The 26,857-nt window shown below is 53.3% G+C and overlaps 1 protein-coding gene across 1 annotated transcript in view; it reads right to left on the minus strand.

Annotated features, from left to right (window-relative positions):
* Positions 1–26,857, minus strand: part of CCNF (cyclin F) — a 212,920-nt gene that overhangs the window by 19,717 nt on the left and 166,346 nt on the right. The window contains exon 16 of the mRNA XM_069646925.1: positions 2,644–2,816. Coding sequence (XP_069503026.1) covers positions 2,644–2,816 — 173 coding nt within the window. The remainder of the gene's footprint in view (positions 1–2,643; positions 2,817–26,857) is intronic.

Here is a 26,857-nt window from a genome sequence, read left to right on the forward strand (position 1 = left end):
CTATAGGCAGAGGGAGCATGTCCCTGATCACATGCCGAAGGATGGCCCCTATCTGAGGAGATCTCTTTGAAAAGGGCAATATGCAACAATATAAATATACTTCGCAACACTCCGATTTAAGAGTAGATTTTATAGATGCTTTATTCACAACTTAAATTACTAGGACAGTTTTGGCATTTATATATCACTTTTTGTACTTGATAAAATTCTGAGGGTGTGGAAAAGGAAAAGATTAGGGAAGGAAAAAGGTTAACAGGTTCTCAGAGCATGCAAATACTTTTCACTCTCCCAATGAAGTGTAGATTAGATCTTTTCCAGCAATACAAGCTCAACTTATGCACCACCCATGAGGGGCAGTTAGAATCAGGGTCAATGGGTCAAAAGAGTCTGCAGGAAGTCAGGACAGCCAAAGTCAATTTGAACAATGCCTATGGAGCAGAGGCACTTCAGATAGCACAAACGTCTTGCACTGTTTTAGAAAAAGAATCACTGTTGGGCAAAAAGTTGTTAGGCTTGTGAAATTCAGGGCTGAGATCAACTCTGCAAAACAGCTACTGCAAGTCTCAAGTGAGACCATGCAAGCTACAGACAAGAGTTCAGTAGTCAGCACAGTACCTTAGGTTTGAAGAAGAGGATCCAGCTGGCTTCCGTTCTGGTTGCAGTCTTGCAGACCCTGGGTTCTTAGGCCTCAGATCGTGGGGACAAGAGGGAGGACTCATGCACTGCAGTTTGAAGGTCAGCAAAGGTTACAGGCTCTATTCAGTTCAGCTGCACTTCGCTGTTTCAGCTAACAGCAAATAGCACCACGGCCGATCTTGGTCACTTGATGGGCTTCCCTTCTTCTGGAGTCCAGCACTCTGGTGAGGTGACTCAGGCTTCGGTCATCTTGCTTGGCAGGGTCATCAGGATCTTCCTGGAGCTCTGGTCCGGCTTAAAGACAATGCACTCTATTCCAGCAAAAACAAAGAAGTACAGCCAGTTGGGGAAGTTCCTCCAGCAAAGTTAGTCTTGGGGTTAGTTGGTCCCACTAACCCAGGGGAAGAAGTTGTCCGTTCCGGGGCTGCTCTAGTCGATTCGGAATTAGAGTTTCAGCACTGCAGCAGGGCATCACCGGGCAGTTCAACAGCCAGAAGGGTGTAGCAAGCTTCTGTTCCAAGACTCCTTCATCGGATGTTTCCTCCAATGGTCGACTGTGCCTTCAGTTCAAGGAGCCTTGCCTTTTATGCAGGTTTCTCCCATTCATGCACAGCCTAGCTGTCACTCACAGCAGGGTGTTTGTCCAGCCAGCCAATCAGCACTGGGTGCATTCAGGTAACCAAGGAGACTAAAGATAGGGAGTTCCGGGGCACCTCCCTCGCTTCTTGCCCTGCCAAACACACTGGAGCCAGAGGCGGGTTTCACCATTGAAAGGCAAAACGAACAAAAGGACTAAACCTGGTTTGGCGAGCAGAGTAAAACCCATGATAGACCTCAACAAACAAGAAATGGCGTGCACTACTGCAGCTGAGGATTCAGCCTGTGGTAGAAACACACAATGGTAAGAAAATTAAACCACTGGCACCAGCCATTAAAAGTGGTGAGGCTAAACGTTAATTTCACTTTACTACTCTTGGGAACAGTAGTTCACCCAAGAGAAGGTATTTAAACCTTATGAGAAATCCAAAGGACTTCTCTGTGACTCACAATACAAAAGTGGATGCCTATGGAGTTTGTCAGACTCCAAAAACAAAAGAAATAAGAGTAAGTCAGATCAAAAATACATGGAGAAAAAGGTCTCTCACTCCAGAGTAAAATTAAAACGTCCTAAAGACCAGCAAAAGAGCTGGGGGTCTTTAAGGTTGAATGGAATGAACAAAGCAATGAGAATTCTCCCCAACATCAGAAAAACACATGGACCCTTTACAGGCACTGCAATGTTTTACAACAGTAACCCCTATGGTGGGTCCTTGGATGAGGATACACCAAGAAAAAAGCCAGTGGACCGTTCAGGACAAGCAAAAAGGGCTCAAGCAGCAACTCTGCACATCTGACTTAAACATAGTCAACAGGCAACCACTTTAAGCCATATAACTAGCCTACCATCCCAATTAAAATAAAAAGGGGAAGAAAACTGCTCACAGAAAAAAGGGAACCACCAAATGAGCCCACCTCTGTGCTTCCATCTACGCAGCTCTACAGAGGTTTGGATCCGTGCTAGGAGATTAGCAGTGCCACAGGAAGCAGCTATAATAGAATTACTGTTTGATCTGAAGAGGAATCCCATGGTAAAACTGAATCTTACTTTGCATGAATGACTAGGTGCAAAGACGTATCGATTAAAGAGACCTGCTTTAGAAGTCAACTATACTTTTAGTCACCCAACATTGCCATGGAGCAAACCATATTTTACTCCCAACTTTCACACTTCAAAATCTTACCCGAAGTCCAGCATAAGACAAAAAAGACCTTACAGTAGATAAACAAAAGGTCTTTACATCAGGAAAGTGATGTACCTATACAGTAAATTGGAAATTAGGAACACTTCTCCCATGCACTGTAGTGTTCAAAGTGCTACAGCTTAATTCAACAATCCACCTAGTAAAAAAATATCACCAACTCCCCAGGTTCGTGTTGGTCCCCATCACTTGCATATTTAACACTTACTGTCCCCTTCTTTCTCCCCTTCGCTTTCGCGATCCCCTTCATAGCCAGTACAAGAGGAATCCAAGCTCCAGTCCAGAAAGTTGCCGAGCAAAGCTTCTTCTTGATTGGACAGCTCCGCTGTGGGCGTGGTCACAAAGCTACCTCGATCTTCCTGTAGACTGTCCTCCCGTCTCCTGAGAGGAAACAATTAAATGCAGCCAGTTTAATATGAAAGAAAGCAGCAAATTAAGTCAGCTTGAGTGGTTTGCAGTGCAGCAAGTGATCCCTGTTCTATGAAAAGCGCCAGTCTTGGCTTACTATTTGTTCCTCCTGACTTCGACTCTGTGGACGACTATTTTAATTACAATTCAATCAAGCTTTGCCTTGAATTTCCTTACCTATTTTAGGGTGTCTTGCTGAACAGAGGCAAAAAGGATATGCTTGACCGCCACTACAATTACATGAGCTTAACAAAAAAACGAGTGCTCAAGGTCAACTAGCAAGAGTTGAGACCATAAGGAACAAGTTACTTACCTGTAACTGTTGTTCTCCAGCATGGGTCTGGCATGGATTCACATGCTCACGGGGAATATTCACATGCTCATGAATATTCCCCGTCGTCAGGCTGGGAATCCTCGGTAAAGAAAAAACCAGTATCAGTTTCGTTTCTGATCTGTCTTTCGTAGCAATAACCAATCACTGGTCTCTGCGTCATACTGACCACAGCCAATGACTGCCCTCTACCTAAGCACCGCCTCTGGCAGCCATCTTCAGATTTGGAAGCACGCGAAGTGGCAGTATGACCAAGTGAAGAGCCGCAGAGGGGTAGGCGGGAGGGTTCGCATGTGAATCCATGCCAGACCCATGCTGGAGAACAACAGTTACAGGTAAGTAACTTGTTCCTTCTCCAGCATGGGGTCTGGCATGGATTCACATGCTCATGAATAAAGAATACATAGCAGTACACACATGCACAACCACGGGAGGTGGCAAAGGCTCAACATTAAGCATCACATCAACTCAACATTAAGCATCTTACCTCCTCACCAGGCTCACCTCAGGCGAACAGGTTGCGCAGCACTGCTTGGCCGACCCTGGACTCCTCCCTGGAATCCCGGTCGACGCAGTAGAATTTCGTGAAGGTGTGCGTCGACCTCCACGTAGCAGCCCTGCATATGTCCAGCAGGGGCACACCAGATAGGAACGCCGTGGTAGCTGCGATCGCTCTGGTGGAATGGGCTCTCGGACGGCCAGGCAGCGGTCGGTTTGCCAACCGGTGACAGTACATGATACAGCCGGAGAGCCATCTGGAGATGGAAGCCTTCGAGAGCCTTCCCCTGATTGACAGGTCCAAAGTTCACAAAGAGTTGTGACGTCTTCCGAAAACCCTTCGTGCGATCCACGTAGAACTTCAGCGCTCTAGCTACATCCAGCGAGTGCAAAGTCCTCTCAGCCGGCGACGAAGGCGACGGGAAGAACACAGGTAACACCAAGGGTTCGTTGAGATGGAAGTCCGACGGTACCTTGGGCATGAAGGAGGGGTGCGTCCTGAGCACTACCCTCGTGTCGTGGAAAGTCAAGTACGGGGCCTTGCAGGAAAGGGCCTGGATCTCTCCCACTCGTCGTGCGGAGGTGATGGCCACGAGAAAAGCTGTCTTCCACGATAGAAACTTCAACGGGGCCGAGTGCAGAGGCTCGAACGGAGGTCCCATGAGCTTGGTCAGCACCACGTTGAGCTCCCACGCCGGGGCCGGAGCCTTCACCGGCGGGAACGATCTGAATAGTCCCTTCATGAACTCTTTCACCAGACGATGAGACCACAATGACGTCCGCCCCGTGGTTCTGGTGTATCGGGAGATCGCAGCAAGATGAATCTTGATGGACGCGTGTGCCAGTCCAGCTTTGGCCAGCGTCAGCAGGTACGGCAGTACTTGGGGAGCCGTAATCCGTAGAGGGTTAATCTTCTGTGCGTGGCACCAGACAGAGAACCTCTTCCATTTGTGTCCGTAGCATTTAAGAGTCGAGGACGCCCTGGCCTTTGCAAGAACCTCTCTGCAATCGGCCGGTATGTCGTATCCTCCAAACTCTAGCGCTGCAGGAGCCAGGCCTGCAAGTTCAGCGACTTCGGGTCGTGGTGGAGGATGGCGCCTCCTTCCCTGGAGAGTAGGTCTGCGTCCGCCGGCAGCTTGATCGGCGGGGACGCTGACAAGTCCAGAAGGTCCGGGAACCATATCTGCCTCGGCCACGCAGGTGCGACGAGGATCATCCTGCACCGTGACCTCTTGAGCTGGTTGACGAGCCGGATTAGCAGAGGCAAGGGAGGGAACGCGTAGAGGAACAGGCCCTCCCAGGGGAACGAGAAAGCATCGCCCATGCTCCTCGTCTGGGGAAACCTGCTGGCGAACCTCCGGCACTTGGTGTTCGTCGCCGTCGCGAACAGGTCGATCTGGGGTGTGCCCCACCGTCGGAAGAGGCGATCCACCAGATCCTGCCGTAGTTCCCACTCGTGGCACGAGCGCAGCTCCCTGCTGAGTGAGTCGGCGATGGTGTTTTTTATCCCTGCCAGATGAAACGGCACCAGAAAAATCCCTTGGGCGACGGCCCAATGCCACAGGTCCTGCGCCTCCTTGGACAGCGCTGGGGACCTGGTTCCGCCCTGTTTCCTGATGTAAAACATGGTGGTGGTGTTGTCGGTGAAGATCCTCACCACCTTGCCCTTCAGGGACGGAAGGAAGGACCTGAGGGCCCAAAACACTGCACGGAGCTCCAGGACGTTGATATGCAGGGACTTCTCCGTCGGGAGCCAGAGTCCCCTCGCGTGCAGATTTTCGGTGTGCGCTCCCCACCCTTCCAGGGAGGCATCCGTGGTCACAGTCTCCTGGTGGGCTGGGGTCTGGAAGTCCATGCCCGCCGTCAGATGCGCGCGGGTGCCCCACCACCGTATCGCTCGCCGGAAACTCTCGTCGAGCTTGATCCTTTCTTCGAAGCTGCCCGTCGTCTGGATCCAGCGCGCATCCAGGAATTCTTGCAACGGGCGCATCCGGAGCCTGCACATGGGAATGAGGTAGATGCAGGAAGACATCATCCCGAGGAGGGACTTGATGGATCTCACTTTGGCCGCGTCGGCCACCAGCATCCGTTGCACCTTGCCCAAGATGGTCCTGGTCCTCTCCTCCGACGGGGAGGCCAGAAGGGACACTGTGTCGAGCCTCGCTCCCAGAAACAGTGCGACTTGCGCGGGCACCAGGTGGGATTTGGTGTAGTTCACGGAGAATCCCAGGTCCGTGAGGAGTTGGACGGTCCTTGCCGTGTGGACCACGGCGAGCTCCTTCGTCTTGGCGCGGATGAGCCAGTCGTCCAGGTAGGGGTAGACGTGAATCCCCTCGCGGCGCAGCTGCGCCGCCACCGGTGCGAGGCACTTGGTGAATACCCTGGGTGCCGACCGCAGTCCGAAGGGAAGGGCTTTGAACTGGTAATGACGCCCTTGGACCACGAACCTGAGGAATTTTCGGTGCCCCTTTAGGATTGGAATGTGGAAGTAGGCATCCTCCAAATCCAACGACGACAGGAAGTCTCCTTCCTCCAGTTGACCCAGAACGTGCTGTAAGGTGACCATCCGGAACTTCTGCGCCTTGATGAACTTGTTCAGCCGTCGCAGGTCTAGGATGGGGCGCCATCCTCCCGTCTTCTTCACGAGGAAGTATCGCGAGTAGACTCCGGAGCCCCGAAGCCTCTTTGGGACGAGTTCGATGGCGCCCTTTCTGAGCATCGCCTTTACCTCCAGGAGAAGTTGAGGGACGTGAAGTTCTCTCCTGGCCACGGGGGGGACGCGCGGGCACCTTCTTTGAAACTCGAGCGCGTGGCCCCGGGCCAGGGCGTCCAGCACCCAACGGTCGGTGGAGATGGACTCCCACACGCTGACGAAGCCCGCCAGCCGGCCTCCCACCGGGGTGCTTCGGTGGGGGCCCGACCCCACGGCCGGTTCAATCCTGCTTGGACGCGGCCTTGCCGCCTTGACCTCCTTGGCGACGACGGCGGGGTCCGCTAGACTTGCCTCGTCCTCTGTAGGCCTCTTGCGACGACGAGCGGGCCGCTTGACGGTAGGAAGCGAAACCGCCACCGGAACCTTTGGAGGCGCCCTTGCCTCCGCCGCTCCGAAAGGGCGTCCGTCGTTGCTGCAGGACTCCCAGGGCCCGGGCCGTCTCAGTATCCGCCTTGATGGCCTGGAGGGAATCGTCCACCGTCTTCCCAAACAGGTTGTTCCCGTCGAAGGGCATGTCCAGGACTCTGGTCTGGACGTCCTGCCGAAAATCCGTAGCTTTGAGCCATCCACGACGTCGAAGGCAAACGCCGTTGCCTAGCTGGCGGAACCCAGCGTCGGCGATGTCCGTCGCCACGGTGATGGCGTGGTCCGAAGCCACTTCACCTTCCTGGAGGATCTCAAGGGCCTCAGCCCTCTTGTCGTCCGGCAGAAAATCCAGCAGGGGAGCCATCTTGTACCAGAGCTCCCTGTCGTAGCGGGCCACGATAGCCAAGGCGTTGGCCGCTTTAATCGTCGTCGCTGCCGACGAGATGACTCTACGTCCCATAGCATCCAATTTCTTTCCCTCGCCGTCCGGCGGGGAAGTCGATGTGGAGGCCGCACCCCCCCCCGCTTTCTTCCTGGCCGCCGCGGAGACGACGGAGTCCGGGGTAGGCTGCGCCCGGAGGCATAGGGGGGCCGTGTCCGGGACCCGGTACTTCTTCTCGTACCGGTCTCTTCTAGCTGGCGTCGTGGAAGGGTTCTTGAGGAGGGAAAGGCCCTCATCCCAAATGTCGTCCAACAGAGGCACTGCGAGGACCGTCTTCCTCTTGGCCTCGCGCCGCTGATAAAGGAAGCCTTCCTTTTTCTTCTCCTCGGGGCAGAGTTGAAAAAGCTCGGAAGCCCTGGAGATCATGGAATGGAAAGATCCGATCTCGTCGGGCGGAGAAGCCCTGGTGGGGGGCGACGACGGAAAATCCTCGTCGTATGCCTCGTCGTCCGTACCCGTCGCTGCCGTGTCAGTCCCCGTATCATCCCCTCGGGTGGACGGGGAGGAGGGCTGGACGGGGCGCGACGGTTGAAAAGGAGGTGGAGGATGGATCCTTCTTTTCTTGGCAGGGGGAACACCAGAAGGTCCCGGTTCTGGATCCCCCGACGGGAGAGGTTCCTCCGTCGGTAACGGTAGCCTCGTCCTTATCTCAGTGCATAGGGACTGTATGGCCAACAAAATGGCCGCCGAGTTGTCTCGCGGCGCTGGCAGAGGGGAATCCGACGGGCGAGCAGGGGCCCCGTCGGCATCCTCGACGATGTCGTCGTCGTCGCCTGCGTCGGGACCCATTCCGACGGGCTGGTCTTGTTCCACGCCTAGGCCGTGGCTTAAGACCTCGACCAGCTCTTCTTCTGAGGTTGAGGCCGAATCTACGACGACGCCCTGCCCCCCCTTCTTCTCCACGGAGGGTTTCACGGGGGTCCTATCGATGGGCATAAAAGAAGACTCCCTCCGAGGAGGCAGGGAGATTCTGGGCCCTGAGGTCGCCACCACTGGAGTAGCCTCCACAGGCTGGGCCAGGGCCGCCGCGACCGTTTCGATAGAGGGCTTGGTCGGATGGATCAAGGCCTTCACCACCCTAGGTGCGCTCACCGCCTTGTCCTTGAGGGAGGGGGCACTGCCACGCTCCTCCTCTGCCTTCGAGCTCGACCGGGGCCTCTCCAGGAGCTTCGCCGGGTGCTCGGCCTTCCTCTTACCCGACCCAGAGCGTTGGCTCGTGGTTGATGGTGCCGGGGAGGGTGCGCCCTGCCTGGCGCCCGTAGAGCCCGACCGTTCGGCGCTCCCGGTGCCAGCGGACTCGCGGTGCTTGGCCTTATGTTGGGCCCCCGTCGCCGGGGCGCCCTCAAAGGTCTTAGAAGACCGCTCGGATTTCTTCTTCTTCTCGCCAGACGGGCTCTTACCCTGCAGCCAGTTGGCGAGACGTTGATGACGGTCCTTCATGGTCCGTTCCGACATGTTGCCGCAAAACGCACAGTCCTTCTCCACGTGCGTTTTGTCCTCATGAAGGCAGTAAAGGCAGAAAGAGTGTTCGTCCTCCTTAAAGACGTTCTGCAGCTGGCATCCAGGGCAGACCCTGAACAGCTTTCCGGGCGTCGAGCTTCCCTTCTCCTGGGCCATCTCCGAGGCCGGGCCTGAGAAGCTTCTGGAGTCCTCCGAAGCGTAGCTCGACGAAATCTTCACCCTTGAGGGGCACAGATGAATCCGACACGGGTCCCCGTAGATCGGATGTAGGATCGGTGGAGCTTGAGGCTCTTTGACCGAAGAATCGAAGTTTTTGTGAAAAAAGCGCGAAAAAATAGCACTAACGCTCGAGAGCAATAGCACGAGGATCCCAACACATGAACGTGCGGTAAAAATCTGAAGATGGCTGCCAGAGGCGGTGCTTAGGTAGAGGGCAGTCATTGGCTGTGGTCAGTATGACGCAGAGACCAGTGATTGGTTATTGCTACGAAAGACAGATCAGAAACGAAACTGATACTGGTTTTTTCTTTACCGAGGATTCCCAGCCTGACGACGGGGAATATTCATGAGCATGTGAATATTCCCCGTGAGCATGTGAATCCATGCCAGACCCCATGCTGGAGAAGAAAAGATATTATACCTTTGAATAAAGCAATTACTACACAGAGGTATATGCAGTAGACTTATCCGGTTAAGCAGTAGGCATCAAGATGCAAGCAACAGATGAGCAACTCAGTTTCAGAGTCTCCAAATGTAGGCAGAAGTGCTTTTGCGCACTGCTGTAAGGATGAGCAAATCACATGGACCCAGATCAACCTCGGAGGGCACCAAGATTGTTGCAGAGGAGTGCCTGATGACCCATTAAGAAAGGTCACGGTGTGCTCATCATGCATCAATCCATAAGTTAAGGAATTCATCAAACTGATGTGCCAACCTGTGGTTCAGGCTCTGCCTGCTTTCAAGGAGACAAGGAACATCTGACTCAGTACTGCAGAGCCATACAGATTAGTTTGTGTTGAGGGTTTTTAGAGATTGCCGGTGTGGTGTACTGAGATGCCAACTTCGAAAAGGTGAAACCAGTTTACACTTAACAAGCATCGAGAGTTGGGTCAAAGACTGAGTTTTAGGTAAGAATTGGCGCAGTCACACCGTGTGCGACAACAGTCATCAGCTTGGTATTCAGTATAGGTCTCTACTACACAAGTTGGTAGTGTGAGCAGCCAGGCCTGTTGCAAGAGGAGTGGGTTGCAGAAATGAATTCCGTAAATATAAGTAGCCAAGAAGGAACAAGTTACTTACCTGTAACTGTTGTTCTCCAGCATGGGTCTGGCATGGATTCACATGCTCATGAATATTCCCCGTCGTCAGGCTGGGAATCCTCGGTAAAGAAAAAACCAGTATCAGTTTCGTTTCTGATCTGTCTTTCGTAGCAATAACCAATCACTGGTCTCTGCGTCATACTGACCACAGCCAATGACTGCCCTCTACCTAAGCACCGCCTCTGGCAGCCATCTTCAGATTTGGAAGCACGTGAAGTGGCAGTATGACCAAGTGAAGAGCCGCAGAGGGGTAGGCGGGAGGGTTCGCATGTGAATCCATGCCAGACCCATGCTGGAGAACAACAGTTACAGGTAAGTAACTTGTTCCTTCTCCAGCATGGGGTCTGGCATGGATTCACATGCTCATGAATAAAGAATACATAGCAGTACACACATGCACAACCACGGGAGGTGGCAAAGGCTCAACATTAAGCATCACATCAACTCAACATTAAGCATCTTACCTCCTCACCAGGCTCACCTCAGGCGAACAGGTTGCGCAGCACTGCTTGGCCGACCCTGGACTCCTCCCTGGAATCCCGGTCGACGCAGTAGAATTTCGTGAAGGTGTGCGTCGACCTCCACGTAGCAGCCCTGCATATGTCCAGCAGGGGCACACCAGATAGGAACGCCGTGGTAGCTGCGATCGCTCTGGTGGAATGGGCTCTCGGACGGCCAGGCAGCGGTCGGTTTGCCAACCGGTGACAGTACATGATACAGCCGGAGAGCCATCTGGAGATGGAAGCCTTCGAGAGAGCCTTCCCCTGATTGACAGGTCCAAAGTTCACAAAGAGTTGTGACGTCTTCCGAAAACCCTTCGTGCGATCCACGTAGAACTTCAGCGCTCTAGCTACATCCAGCGAGTGCAAAGTCCTCTCAGCCGGCGACGAAGGCGACGGGAAGAACACAGGTAACACCAAGGGTTCGTTGAGATGGAAGTCCGACGGTACCTTGGGCATGAAGGAGGGGTGCGTCCTGAGCACTACCCTCGTGTCGTGGAAAGTCAAGTACGGGGCCTTGCAGGAAAGGGCCTGGATCTCTCCCACTCGTCGTGCGGAGGTGATGGCCACGAGAAAAGCTGTCTTCCACGATAGAAACTTCAACGGGGCCGAGTGCAGAGGCTCGAACGGAGGTCCCATGAGCTTGGTCAGCACCACGTTGAGCTCCCACGCCGGGGCCGGAGCCTTCACCGGCGGGAACGATCTGAATAGTCCCTTCATGAACTCTTTCACCAGACGATGAGACCACAAGGACGTCCGCCCCGTGGTTCTGGTGTATCGGGAGATCGCAGCAAGATGAATCTTGATGGACGCCTGTGCCAGTCCAGCTTTGGCCAGCGTCAGCAGGTACGGCAGTACTTGGGGAGCCGTAATCCGTAGAGGGTTAATCTTCTGTGCGTGGCACCAGACAGAGAACCTCTTCCATTTGTGTCCGTAGCATTTAAGAGTCGAGGACGCCCTGGCCTTTGCAAGAACCTCTCTGCAATCGGCCGGTATGTCGTATCCTCCAAACTCTAGCGCTGCAGGAGCCAGGCCTGCAAGTTCAGCGACTTCGGGTCGTGGTGGAGGATGGCGCCTCCTTCCCTGGAGAGTAGGTCTGCGTCCGCCGGCAGCTTGATTGGCGGGGACGCCGACAAGTCCAGAAGGTCCGGGAACCATATCTGCCTCGGCCACGCAGGTGCGACGAGGATCATCCTGCACCGTGACCTCTTGAGCTGGTTGACGAGCCGGATTAGCAGAGGCAAGGGAGGGAACGCGTAGAGGAACAGGCCCTCCCAGGGGAACGAGAAAGCATCGCCCATGCTCCTCGTCTGGGGAAACCTGCTGGCGAACCTCCGGCACTTGGTGTTCGTCGCCGTCGCGAACAGGTCGATCTGGGGTGTGCCCCACCGTCGGAAGAGGCGATCCACCAGATCCTGCCGTAGTTCCCACTCGTGGCACGAGCGCAGCTCCCTGCTGAGTGAGTCGGCGATGGTGTTTTTTATCCCTGCCAGATGAAACGGCACCAGAAAAATCCCTTGGGCGACGGCCCAATGCCACAGGTCCTGCGCCTCCTTGGACAGCGCTGGGGACCTGGTTCCGCCCTGTTTCCTGATGTAAAACATGGTGGTGGTGTTGTCGGTGAAGATCCTCACCACCTTGCCCTTCAGGGACGGAAGGAAGGACCTGAGGGCCCAAAACACTGCACGGAGCTCCAGGACGTTGATATGCAGGGACTTCTCCGTCGGGAGCCAGAGTCCCCTCGCGTGCAGATTTTCGGTGTGCGCTCCCCACCCTTCCAGGGAGGCATCCGTGGTCACAGTCTCCTGGTGGGCTGGGGTCTGGAAGTCCATGCCCGCCGTCAGATGCGCGCGGGTGCCCCACCACCGTATCGCTCGCCGGAAACTCTCGTCGAGCTTGATCCTTTCTTCGAAGCTGCCCGTCGTCTGGATCCAGCGCGCATCCAGGAATTCTTGCAACGGGCGCATCCGGAGCCTGCACATGGGAATGAGGTAGATGCAGGAAGACATCATCCCGAGGAGGGACTTGATGGATCTCACTTTGGCCGCGTCGGCCACCAGCATCCGTTGCACCTTGCCCAAGATGGTCCTGGTCCTCTCCTCCGACGGGGAGGCCAGAAGGGACACTGTGTCGAGCCTCGCTCCCAGAAACAGTGCGACTTGCGCGGGCACCAGGTGGGATTTGGTGTAGTTCACGGAGAATCCCAGGTCCGTGAGGAGTTGGACGGTCCTTGCCGTGTGGACCACGGCGAGCTCCTTCGTCTTGGCGCGGATGAGCCAGTCGTCCAGGTAGGGGTAGACGTGAATCCCCTCGCGGCGCAGCTGCGCCGCCACCGGTGCGAGGCACTTGGTGAATACCCTGGGTGCCGACCGCAGTCCGAAGGGAAGGGCTTTGAACTGGTAATGACGCCCTTGGACCACGAACCTGAGGAATTTTCGGTGCCCCTTTAGGATTGGAATGTGGAAGTAGGCATCCTCCAAATCCAACGACGACAGGAAGTCTCCTTCCTCCAGTTGACCCAGAACGTGCTGTAAGGTGACCATCCGGAACTTCTGCGCCTTGATGAACTTGTTCAGCCGTCGCAGGTCTAGGATGGGGCGCCATCCTCCCGTCTTCTTCTTCACGAGGAAGTATCGCGAGTAGACTCCGGAGCCCCGAAGCCTCTTTGGGACGAGTTCGATGGCGCCCTTTCTGAGCATCGCCTTTACCTCCAGGAGAAGTTGAGGGACGTGAAGTTCTCTCCTGGCCACGGGGGGGACGCGCGGGCACCTTCTTTGAAACTCGAGCGCGTGGCCCCGGGCCAGGGCGTCCAGCACCCAACGGTCGGTGGAGATGGACTCCCACACGCTGACGAAGCCCGCCAGCCGGCCTCCCACCGGGGTGCTTCGGTGGGGGCCCGACCCCACGGCCGGTTCAATCCTGCTTGGACGCGGCCTTGCCGCCTTGACCTCCTTGGCGACGACGGCGGGGTCCGCTAGACTTGCCTCGTCCTCTGTAGGCCTCTTGCGACGACGAGCGGGCCGCTTGACGGTAGGAAGCGAAACCGCCACCGGAACCTTTGGAGGCGCCCTTGCCTCCGCCGCTCCGAAAGGGCGTCCGTCGTTGCTGCAGGACTCCCAGGGCCCGGGCCGTCTCAGTATCCGCCTTGATGGCCTGGAGGGAATCGTCCACCGTCTTCCCAAACAGGTTGTTCCCGTCGAAGGGCATGTCCAGGACTCTGGTCTGGACGTCCTGCCGAAAATCCGTAGCTTTGAGCCATCCACGACGTCGAAGGCAAACGCCGTTGCCTAGCTGGCGGAACCCAGCGTCGGCGATGTCCGTCGCCACGGTGATGGCGTGGTCCGAAGCCACTTCACCTTCCTGGAGGATCTCAAGGGCCTCAGCCCTCTTGTCGTCCGGCAGAAAATCCAGCAGGGGAGCCATCTTGTACCAGAGCTCCCTGTCGTAGCGGGCCACGATAGCCAAGGCGTTGGCCGCTTTAATCGTCGTCGCTGCCGACGAGATGACTCTACGTCCCATAGCATCCAATTTCTTTCCCTCGCCGTCCGGCGGGGAAGTCGATGTGGAGGCCGCACCCCCCCCCCGCTTTCTTCCTGGCCGCCGCGGAGACGACGGAGTCCGGGGTAGGCTGCGCCCGGAGGCATAGGGGGGCCGTGTCCGGGACCCGGTACTTCTTCTCGTACCGGTCTCTTCTAGCTGGCGTCGTGGAAGGGTTCTTGAGGAGGGAAAGGCCCTCATCCCAAATGTCGTCCAACAGAGGCACTGCGAGGACCGTCTTCCTCTTGGCCTCGCGCCGCTGATAAAGGAAGCCTTCCTTTTTCTTCTCCTCGGGGCAGAGTTGAAAAAGCTCGGAAGCCCTGGAGATCATGGAATGGAAAGATCCGATCTCGTCGGGCGGAGAAGCCCTGGTGGGGGGCGACGACGGAAAATCCTCGTCGTATGCCTCGTCGTCCGTACCCGTCGCTGCCGTGTCAGTCCCCGTATCATCCCCTCGGGTGGACGGGGAGGAGGGCTGGACGGGGCGCGACGGTTGAAAAGGAGGTGGAGGATGGATCCTTCTTTTCTTGGCAGGGGGAACACCAGAAGGTCCCGGTTCTGGATCCCCCGACGGGAGAGGTTCCTCAGTCGGTAACGGTAGCCTCGTCCTTATCTCAGTGCATAGGGACTGTATGGCCAACAAAATGGCCGCCGAGTTGTCTCGCGGCGCTGGCAGAGGGGAATCCGACGGGCGAGCAGGGGCCCCGTCGGCATCCTCGACGATGTCGTCGTCGTCGCCTGCGTCGGGACCCATTCCGACGGGCTGGTCTTGTTCCACGCCTAGGCCGTGGCTTAAGACCTCGACCAGCTCTTCTTCTGAGGTTGAGGCCGAATCTACGACGACGCCCTGCCCCCCCTTCTTCTCCACGTAGGGTTTCACGGGGGTCCTATCGATGGGCATAAAAGAAGACTCCCTCCGAGGAGGCAGGGAGATTCTGGGCCCTGAGGTCGCCACCACTGGAGTAGCCTCCACAGGCTGGGCCAGGGCCGCCGCGACCGTTTCGATAGAGGGCTTGGTCGGATGGATCAAGGCCTTCACCACCCTAGGTGCGCTCACCGCCTTGTCCTTGAGGGAGGGGGCACTGCCACGCTCCTCCTCTGCCTTCGAGCTCGACCGGGGCCTCTCCAGGAGCTTCGCCGGGTGCTCGGCCTTCCTCTTACCCGACCCAGAGCGTTGGCTCGTGGTTGATGGTGCCGGGGAGGGTGCGCCCTGCCTGGCGCCCGTAGAGCCCGACCGTTCGGCGCTCCCGGTGCCAGCGGACTCGCGGTGCTTGGCCTTATGTTGGGCCCCCGTCGCCGGGGCGCCCTCAAAGGTCTTAGAAGACAGCTCGGATTTCTTCTTCTTCTCGCCAGACGGGCTCTTACCCTGCAGCCAGTTGGCGAGACGTTGATGACGGTCCTTCATGGTCCGTTCCGACATGTTGCCGCAAAACGCACAGTCCTTCTCCACGTGCGTTTTGTCCTCATGAAGGCAGTAAAGGCAGAAAGTGTGTTCGTCCTCCTTAAAGACGTTCTGCAGCTGGCATCCAGGGCAGACCCTGAACAGCTTTCCGGGCGTCGAGCTTCCCTTCTCCTGGGCCATCTCCGAGGCCGGGCCTGAGAAGCTTCTGGAGTCCTCCGAAGCGTAGCTCGACGAAATCTTCACCCTTGAGGGGCACAGATGAATCCGACACGGGTCCCCGTAGATCGGATGTAGGATCGGTGGAGCTTGAGGCTCTTTGACCGAAGAATCGAAGTTTTTGTGAAAAAAGCGCGAAAAAATAGCACTAACGCTCGAGAGCAATAGCACGAGGATCCCAACACATGAACGTGCGGTAAAAATCTGAAGATGGCTGCCAGAGGCGGTGCTTAGGTAGAGGGCAGTCATTGGCTGTGGTCAGTATGACGCAGAGACCAGTGATTGGTTATTGCTACGAAAGACAGATCAGAAACGAAACTGATACTGGTTTTTTCTTTACCGAGGATTCCCAGCCTGACGACGGGGAATATTCATGAGCATGTGAATCCATGCCAGACCCCATGCTGGAGAAACATGGTTTCAGTTATAGTTATCTAATTAACATCAATTTTTAAATAAGCGTTCTTTAAAAAGGCAAGCACGGTAATGCCATTTATATATATATATCATACTAGTTCTACTTTGCAGATTGAGGTTGTAGGAAGGAAAATGGTTAAACAGGTTCTCAATAAACGGGAGGACAACTAAATCTAATAAAAATAGACAAGCCTTTCCCAGCACTAAATGTACGAGTTACCACCTATGAGGGACAAACAATATCAAAGTCAATGGGCTAGAAGTCTTCAGGGAGCCAGTCAATGATATGATAGGTTATTTATAACACGCTTAATACCCAGAGGTTTCTAAGCACGGACCCAGGGATCGAACCTGTGGTGCTGTCATCTTGCTTCCAAGGCAAGCACGCTGCCCCCAAGCTATCCTCCAGAGACAATTTGTAACAATCTATGGAGCTGAGGCACTTAGAATCAATGTCTTACACGAAATTAGAGAGTGATAGAAAATCATGTGTAGGGTCACAAGCAGTTAAGTCTGAAAAATGGAGTTGGAATCCAGTAAACCACTGCAATTCCCAACTGAGAAAAAACACAGCTAAAGGACAATGAGGTAAATACCCTAAGTCTAAACAGTACCTCTGGTTTGAAGAGTTGTCCAGTTGGATTCGGTCTTGCTACAGAGGTGCAGTCGCAGTGTTCCTGAGCCTCAGTCGTGGGGACAAGAGGGAGGATGTCTGGAGGGCTCCTGCGGCGGTACTTGGGAGGTCGTCAGTAGCTACGGGCTATTTTCGATTCACTGGCACTTTGCTGTTTCAGCACTTACCGCCGTGGATCTTCAATACCGGTTGGGCTTCTTTCACTCCCTGGGTCCTTCACTCTGGTGAGGGACCTCAAGCTCTGGTCGTCCTGCTTCAGGAGGGTCCTTAGGAGACTCCTGGAGATTCTAGCCAGATGTCAGACGTTTCACTAGACTATGGATTACTCGACCCCTGGCACTCGGTTCATGCAGCAATGAAGTACAGCCAGCCGGGGAAGATGGTACAGTGGAGTTCGTCTCAGGGTTAGTTGGTCCCACTAACCCGAGAGGAGAAGTCAACCCTTCCGGAGCTTGTCTTTCGAATTGAAAAAGGAGTTTAAGAACAGCAGCAGGGCTCCACTGGGCAATTCAAAGGTCCAGGAGGATGCAGCAAGGTTGGTTCATGTCTTCTTCACCTGGCGTTTCTCCCAGTGGCCAACTGCCTCTAGTCCCAAAACGCTCACCTTTGAAGTAGGTTTCTCCCATTCATGCACAGCCCAAGCTGTCAATCGCACAGCAGGACTGGTTGCATTCAGGCATTCCTAGAGACAAAGGACAGGGGAGTTTCGGGACCCTCCCTCACATCCTGTCCTTCCAGACAGAGCCAGAGGCGGGCTTCAGAGCTGAAGCCCGCCAAAGGCAAGACAAACAAAGGGATCAAACCTGGCTCAACGCACAAGTAAACCCCAAGAAAGGCCTCACTAACAGAAAATAGCGGGGGAAAAAAGTCAGGGGCCATTTCAACAAAATGGTCACCCATGGGTGCAGTACTGCAGCTGAGGGTTCAGCCTGCGGTAGAAAAACACAATGGTAGGACAAATTAAACCACTGCCACCAGTCATTTAACGTAGTGAGGGTAACAAAAATGTTACATGAGAAGGTAGGATGGAACAAGTTACTTAACTTTAACTGTTCTCCAGCATGGGTCTAGCATGGATTTACATGCTCATTAATATTCCGTCAGACCGTGAATCCTCAAAGAAAAAAAATCAGTTTATTTACTAAACTGTCTTTCCCCTAACAACCAATCACTGAGCTCTGGGTTATACTGCCCCTAGCCAATGACTGCCCTCTACCTAAGCCCCTCCTCTGGCAGCCATCTTCAGATTTGGTAGCACATATAGTGGCAGTAGGACCAAGAGAAGAGCCGCAGAGAGGTAGGCGGGAGGGTTTGCATGTGAATCCATGCCAGACCCATGCTGGAGAACAGCTACAGGTAAGTAACTTTTTCCTTCTCCAGCATGGTGTCGGACATGAATTCACATGCTCATGAATAAAGAATACATAGCAGTACACATGCACAACCACGGGAGGTGGCAAGGCTCAACATAAGCATCCCTCATCTCCTCACCAGGCTTACCTTCAAGCGAACAGGTTGCGCAGCACTGCTTGGCCGACTCTCGACTCCTCCCTGGAATCCCTGTCGACACAGTAGCATTTCGTGAAGGTGTGCGTCAACCTCCACGTCGCAGCTCTGCAGATATCAAGCAGGGGCACACCAAACAGAAGCGCCATTGTAGCAGCGATCGCTCTGGTAGAGTGGTGTTAAGCAATGTTTGAATGCAGTACCCTCTGGGAACACTACAAACGATGACTATAGGTATAGGCAACCCAACCTTTGGTATAAGCTTGTACTGGACAGTTTTTGTAGCGTGTTGAGCTGCCAGGCTTATCTCAAGAGGGGAAATGTGAGCTGTAGTGGAGTTACAAAGATTCAGTTACAAATAGTCAAATAAACTTACACTCCAGGTTTCTTGCATAAACAATAATGTATTAATCAGTTATAAAGCCTTCCTCAGAAGTGAGCAATAGAATAGTAACACATATGACAATGCATTACTTACCGTAAAAGCATTTCTGATGGTTGTATCTGCTTAGATTCACATGCTGTGCATAGGTCCGACATCCAGTGGTCACTGCGGAGTATTGCATTTTGTTTTTCGTAGTCGAAAAGGGGACGTCGACAAGGCGTGTCTGAAACACTATCCCTATAGGGATGTGCGTTGTACCCACAATCCCTCACGCGTCGAGGTCCCTCTGTATTTTTCTGCCCTGAGGGAGCCTTCTAGACGTGAGTGAGTACAGAAAAGAGATATAAAAGGAAGTCTATGTTCCTTCCATCCGAGCGGGGAGGAAGGGTGGGCGCATGTGAATCTAAGCAGATACAACCATCAGAAATGCTTTTACGGTAAGTAATGCATGGTCTTCTGATGTTTGTTAATCTGCTTAGAATCACACGCTGTGCATAGACTAGCGAACAGTACCCGGAGTTGGCGGTGGGTTATGAGAAGGAACAGTAGAGAAAAGCGGTCTTAATACTGCCTGTCCCATCTGGGAGTCAGATCTCGAGTGTGCATCTAGACAGTAGTGTTTTGTAAAGGTGTGCACAGAACTCCAGGTAGCCGCTTTGCAGATGGACTCAAGGGGAACATTTGCAATGAATGCTATGGACGCCCCCGTGCCTCGAGTAGAGTGTGCTCTTGGCTTAAAGGGCAGTTCTCTCTTAGCAAGAGTATAGCAGAGTGATGCACTGAACAATCCATCTAGAAATAGTGGACTTTGAAACTGCATCCCCTTCTCTTCCTGCTGCCACCGAGACGAAGAACTGATTAGTCTTCCTCAGTGGTCTGGTTCTTTCCATGTAGAACATGACCGCTATGCGCACATCTAGTGTGTGCAGACTTTTTTCTGCAGAGTTGGAAGGATTTTGAAAGAACGTTGGTAGTTCTATAGTCTGGTTTACGTGGAATTTCGAGATGAATTTCGGTGCAAACCTTGGGTGCGTGCGTAGAACCATCTTATCTCTGTGAACTGTAACAAAGGGGTCTAGAACAGAAAGAGCCTGTAGTTCACTTACTCTCCTGATGGAGGTGATAGCTATTAGAAAAGCAGTCTTAAGAGTGAGGTCCTTAAGAGATGCATTGTGCATGGGTTCAAATGGTGAGCCCATGAGTCTGGTAAGTACCACGTTAAGGTCCCATCCGGGAGCTGGGTGAGCTATCGGGGGGGGGGGGGTGTATTCTCTTTACTCCCTCCATGAAGGCCTTTATAACAGGGATCTTCCACCACAACACTTTGAGTTGGGAAGTGGTGTATGCAGAAAGTGCCGCTAGGTGGACTTTAATGGAATTGAACACTAGACCTGAATCCAATAAATGGGTCAGGTATAGAACAATATGTGTGGGAGAGCAGTCAATCGGGTTGATGCTCTTTCCTCTGCACCAGATGACAAATCTCTTCCACTTGCTAGAATAGCAGTGGCGAGTGTTAGGTTTTCTGGCTTCCCTGAGGATGTCCATGCATCTCTGCGGGAGCTGTAGGTGTCCAAATTCTATGATCTCAGGAGCCAGGCTGCTAATTTCATGTTCTGGGGGCATGGATGCAGAGTCCTGCCCTTGTCTTGTGACAGCATGTTGTACGGGCAGGGGAGTTTCACTGGGGGAGATAGAGACATCTCCATCAAGTGAGCGAACCATGGCTGTCGGGCCCACATTGGGGCCACCAGTACCATGGTCACTCGTTCCTGGTGTATCTTGTGCACCACCTTGTTGAGAAGGGGAGTCGGGGGAAAAGAGTAAACAAATTTCCATAACCATTGAATCGACAGACCGTTCCCCTTGGATTGGTTCTGGGGGTACCTGGAGGCGTAACTTTGGCATTGTGAGTTCTCCAGGGTTGCGAACAGGTCTATTTCTGGGAATCCCCATTGCGTGAAGACGTCGAAGACGATGTCTTCGTGCAGTCGCCATTCGTACTCTTCGGGCAGGGGGAAATCTCTGCTGAGTTTGTCTGCCAGCAGATTGAGGTCCCCTGGTACATGTTGTGACAGTAGGAGCATGTTTTGTTTGAGAGCCCACTTCCATATATTCTGGGCCAGTTTGGACAGTCCTGCAGAGTGGGTGCCCCCCTGCTTGTTGATGTAGTACATGGTTGTGGTGCTGTCTGTAAGGACCATCACTGTTTTGCCTTGTAGGTGTTTCTGGAAGGCTTTTAGCGCCTTGAACACAGCTAGTAGCTCCAGTAGATTTATGTGTTTGAATGCTACGTTCGGAGTCCACACTCCGTGAGCAGTCTAATGGGATAGGTGAGCCCCCCATCCTGTGAGGGATGCGTCTGTGGTTAGTGGCTTCCGCCGCGGGTGTGGCAAAGGGTTTCCCTCTTACCAGGTTTTCCTTTGTCCAACACCGTAGCGAGAGAACCAAGGCCTGCGAGACCACCACTAGATCGTCCCATAGTCCGCTGGCCTGACACCACTGGCTGTTGAGCCACTCTTGCATTGGGCGCATGCGCAGGCACGCGTGAGGTACCAAATAAATACACAACGCCATCATTCCTAGCAAGCGCAGTGCTTTGCGTACCGTCACCTCTCGACCGGCCACATATCGAGGGATCTGAAACAGCATGTTTTGGACCCTCTCGGAGGGGAAGACGAGGCCGTCCTTTGTTTGAATTAGAGCCCCTAGGAATTGTTTGATCTGGCTGGGGTCCAGGCTGGACTTCTTTTCGTTGATGGAGAAGCCCAGCTGGTACAAAAGGTCTACAGTCTTTTGGGTATTGGAGAAGCATGTTTCGTAAGAATCTGTTATGAGCCAGTCGTCGAGGTAAGGGTAAACTGGGATGGACAACCTGCGCAGGTGGGCCGCTGCCACTGCCAGTACCTTCGTAAATACCCTTGGTGCAGATGCTATGCCGAAGGGTAGCACTAACTGGTAGTGTTTGCCCTCTATCATGAACCTGAGGTATTTTCTGTGCGCTGGCAACATTAAAATATGAAAGTATGCATCTTTCATGTCTAGTGTTGTCATGTAATCTCCTTGTGATAGCAGGTTGATCACTTCCTGTAAGGTCACCATACGAAACTTCTGGGGTTTGACAAACTTGTTCGCTGGGCGCAGATCTAATACAGGGCGCATGGTTAGATCCTTTTTGGGTACAAGGAAGTACACTGAATAAATACCTTCCGTTACCTGAGATAGAGGCACAACCTCTATGGCTCCTTTTTCCAGCAGTTCTACTTCTTGGAGAAGGATGGCAAGGTGTTCTGGTGTCATGCGTCATCCCCTCGGGGGTCTGTATGTTGGGGAACCGTTGAATTCGATGCAGTATCCGTGGGCTACGGTGGAAAGTACCCAGCGGTCTGACGTTATTCCCTCCCATGCTGGAAGAAAGGATGTTAGCCGGCCCCCGACCGGTGATGCATGGGAGGGGACGCGAATCTTCGCGTCACTTGGTGTTGTTGGGGGCTTGGAAGCCTCTGGGGATGGACCCCCGACCTCTCCCTTTGCCACGGCGCTGGCCTCTTTGGCTGTACTGCCCACTATTGGTCTGGTAATTGGTGGCAGGGTACTGTTGCTGCTGATTCTGTTGGCCACGAAAAAAGCGTTTAGTTGCCATAGCCGCGCATGGTAGTGGGCTTAGAGATCTGGTCAAGAGTTTTGATAGTATCAAACTCTTTTTTAGCCATCTCCAGAGCCTCATCCACCGCTTTCCCGAAGAGGTTTGAGTCTTCAATAGGTTTATTTATTAAAGACGCCTGTGTCTCCGGTTTGAACCCCGAGTTGCGCAGCCATACATGGCGTTTTAGGAGTATTGCCTGGACCAGGGAACGTCCCGCTGTCTCTGCAGCATCCAGAGAGTTTGGCCCACTGCGCGTCCACGTAGCTAGCTAGCAAGGAATTATTGTTCGCAATTCTTGCAGAAAAGGCAGCCGAGGATGTGACTCTTTCCAAGGGCAAATAATCTCTTGCCCTCCTTGTCAGGTGGTGCCTCGCTGGTGGACAGCGGCACCCCTGCCATCTTCCTTGTATTAGTTACTACAAGGGAGTCAGGAATAGAATGTCCCCTAATGTACAGCGGGTCTGAGGGTGAAGGAGTGAAAAGTTTTTCAATTCTTGGATTAACTTCTCGGATTAGTGCAGGCGTGGATAGCGAAGGGATGATTCTTCTCTTCACTGAAGAGAGGGGAATGGTCTGGCTGACCGGGGGTTTCTCCTTAATTACTCTTTCCACAAAGTCTATTTCAGGAGAGATCTCCCCAGTGTCCAGTTCGAAATGTGCTGCTGCTCTGCATTGAATGTGGGTTGATCGTCTATGGGAGACGTGTTCCTAACAGGTGAATTGGCAGGAGTATTTAGGTTCAGGACATCAGTGTCCGAATATACTGATGGGGATTGCCAGGGATGTGAACGCCCTTCTTCTGGATCTTCTCCGAAGCCTTCTCCTACCATGTCTGGGCTGTCTTCCAGACCTTCCTCCTGGTTCTGTCCCTCTTCATCATCCACAAATTCATCCTCCTCCTCCAAGTATTGCTCCTCACCAGTGAGGTCATACACCTTATGGAAATCTGAGGCTGTGTCCTGCTGGGAGGGGGTTGAATAGTCTCAGATATTTAGCCCTGGGGTCCTCCTGAGGCCCTTCTCTTGTTCTCTTGGGAGTGGGAGGGTTCTGGGTCTTCATAAACCTCTCCATCCTCTCCATGCAGAGATGGAGCCTTTCCATGGTCACATGGGGTACCCCTGAGCGGTCTAGCGGGGGAAATTAGTGTCTTCCGCCTGAAAACGGCTCGACCTCTCCCATAACGTCGAGGAAAGTGTCCCGTCGCCTTCAGAAAAGCCTTCCGGTGTGCTGGGGGTCCCCCCCCGACTGAAGGGGGTAGTCCCTGTCTTTCTTCGGGCCTTTTCGGCGTGTCTTTCGACCTTTGCGTAGTGCTCGACGTGTCTTTCGGTGTACGCTTCTGGGCGTCGGCTACAACGATCCTCGCCAAACTCTCTGTGACTAGTTTGTCAGAGGAGGGCTGTGGTTTCGACGTTACGGGTGTCGATCGTTCTACGGCGGCGTGCGCGCTCTGCTGGTGCGCGCCGGCCGATGGTTTGGGGGCGGCGCCCTTATTTGCCAAAAGCCCAGTCGCTGGTCGCGGCTGCGAGAGGGGCTTTGAACCTGAACGGTCCGAGGAGGCCGCCGGTGGAACATGCGTCTCCTTGGGCGCTGATGCTTCGTCTTCGACGAAGAGCCGTGGGTTGTGTGCTTATGGGTGGTATCGTGTGCATCAGTGTCGCCGGGGTGTTCATCCCCATAAGCAGGGCGTGAGCCGAGCCCGTCGGGGCCAGGGACAGACGACAAAGAGTGCGAGCGCTCTTTAGAGGGGTGTACGACTTCCGTAGCGGAGGCCGTGTTATCACGTTCCTCGTCACTGTCGGTGGTAGCAGCGGCGGGTGAGGAATCGGCCTTCGACATTGGCTTAAGAAGCCGACAAGCCGTGCAACCCTCCTTGTGATCGAGAGGCAAGCAGCAGTTACACCGTGAATGCTTGTCCTTCCAAGTGAACTTGCCCTTGCAACGCGGGCAGAACCTTAAGGGTTTCCTCTCCATAGCAGAGGCAATAAATCGTGATAACGACCCCAAGGGAAATGAAAGGGAAAGGCATTCTCAGAAAGGAAACGGATGTCCCACGACCCCACTCTCCCTACTGTATTTGGCCTGCGAGGCCAGGCCACGTGTTCGGCAACGCCGAAGGATCTCCTCCGCTCGTCCCCTCCGTCGAAGATCTTGCTCGGCGGAGAAACAGCTTCACAACTGCGTCGAGTGAGGGATTAATAAGAAAACGACCAAAGGTCGAGGAGATGAAATCTGCAATGTCTCTCGAGGAGCTCCGCGTAAAGGCGACCAGTAGCTGGGCGGAAAAAAACAATCCGAGGGACCTCGACGCGTGAGGGATTGTGGGTACAACGCACGTCACTATAGGGATAGTGTTTCAGACACGCCTTGTCGACATCCCCTTTTCGACTACGAAAAACAAAATGCAATACTCCGCAGTGACCACTGGATGTCGGACCTATGCACAGCATGTGATTCTAAGCAGATTAACAAACATCAGAAACTTTAATACTGTACACCGAGTTTCTGAATCAGACAAGGCCCTTTTGGGATGGCCCACAGACACAACCTACACCCACAGGTGATTTCAGTAACAAGCAGGCTGGGGAAATTAATACCTTACTGTTGGCATTCAGAATATTCTTTCAAAAATAAGTAAAAGGCAAAGGTTATTAGAACACAAGAATTTACAAATATTCATAAGCAGGGCAAATACTTTCAGATAACACTTAGAATTCAATAGGCTAAGCCAATGGTCCAAAGTCTTTGTATAGGATGCAGCACTTCAGGTAAGTAAATGGAAAAGTCTTTGCATAAGTTTTTTAGGAGTCTTTGATCAAAAAGAAGAACCAAATGTAGGGCCACAAGCTGATTAGACTTGTGAGTTGCAGAAGTTACAAGCACTCCCAAAGTAAGAGGTAAGTTCTTAGGCTAGTTTTACAGTACCTTAGTAAAAAGTAAAATATGCAGCTGAAGACTTCTGTTCCTGTACAGCTCTGCAGATCTCACGGTTCCTAGGCCTCAGTGGTGGGGACAAGAGGGAGGACGTTGGGGGAGGAAGTCAGGGATACTCCTGCACTGTATTGGCACCATTAAAGCTGGCAACCAGCAAACTTTACGTTCAGCGGCTGTTTCGCATTTCAGCTCCTTGCGGTACAGCAAATAGCAATAAGCGTGGTTCCTGGCTGTCAAGGTGACCTTTCCTCACATCTGAAGACCCACACTCAATTGAGGGGGGGTCACGCTTGGTCAGTCCTGCTTCACAGGAGTCTGGAGTATCTTCCAAAAGCTTTAGGCAAGCTAACAAGCAAAGCACACAATCTGGTGTCCCTCTCCCTGGCTCTACGGTTTCCTGAAGCAACTCAGGAAATTCAACCACCTCCAAGATGGGTGTCCAGGTAGCTTACTTGGGAGTTGATTGGTCTTACCAACTCAAAAGGGAGAAGTCGTCCTTGCAAGGCTTCTCTGTTGATGCAAACTTGGTGATTCGGACCTGCAGAAGGGCTTCACCGGGCAAACCAACAGTCCAGGAGTTGCAGCAGCCGTCCTCTTCAAGCTCTTCTTTGGTTCCTTCGTCCAGTGGTCGACTGCCTTCCAAGCCAAGAGAATCTCATTTTATTCAGTTCTCTCCCATTCATTCCAGCCTAGCTGCCACTCACCCAGCAGGGCGGCTGTCCTTGCAGGACAGTCAGCCAGCCAATCACAAGAGTGCATTTGGGTCTCCTAGGAGACTAAGCACAGGGAGTTTCGGGCACCTCCCTCACTTCCTGCCTACCCCAGACACTCTGGAGCCAGAGGCGGATTTCACTCCTGAAGCCCGCCAAAGGCGAATGAACAAAGACCAAACCTGGTTTGGCACACAGAGAAAAACTCAAGAAGGACCTTTCCACAAAGACCTGGCGAAAAAAAAGACCAGGGACCATTTTAACAAAGGCAAAGGAGGCTTCCGTGCCATTTTGAAAGCATGGCTCCCGCTATTTAACGTTAACGGAGCTGCGAACAGTGCGCCGTCAGGGAAATCATGGTAATTCATTACAAAACCACTGCCACCAGCCATTCTGAGAGGAAAGGGTAATATGTGAATGCTACATGAGTAACTAGATACAGGGGATACCAAGTAACCCCTCCCGCACTCTCGTAAGATGGCGTGTGCTGGGTCTAGAATTTTAGATCCCAGAGAAGATATTTAAACCTTGGGACATCTGAAAGACTTCCCTGTTCCACTGCACTGAAGGTGCCGTGTGACACCATTGTAAAAAGATGAAGCCTATGAAGTTAGACTCCATAACCAAAAAGAAACAGCGGTATAAACTCAAATCAAAATACGAGAGTTGGAAAAAGGGTCTCTCTCCAGGTAAAAAAAATAAAGGTCATCAAAATCCAGCAAAGTTGCAGGGTCTCCAAGGTAGAGGGAATTAGCACATTGAGAATTCTCCCTAACAAGTGGGTTCTCAGACAGTCAGGCAGCGGTCGGTTTGCCAACCGGTGACAGTGGGCGATACAGCCGGAGAACCACCTGGAAATGGAAACCTAGGACAGGGCCTTCCCATGGTTCACAGGACCAAAGTTCACAAAAAGCCTAGAGGTTTTCCAGAAACTATTTGTGCAGGCCACATAAAACGTCAGCGCTCTAGCCACATCCAGCGAGTGCAAAGTCCTTACAGC

This window comes from Ambystoma mexicanum, chromosome 2q, assembly GCF_040938575.1.
Source record: "Ambystoma mexicanum isolate Mex_15411 chromosome 2q, UKY_AmexF1_1, whole genome shotgun sequence".
NCBI classification, from domain to species: domain Eukaryota; kingdom Metazoa; phylum Chordata; class Amphibia; order Caudata; family Ambystomatidae; genus Ambystoma; species Ambystoma mexicanum.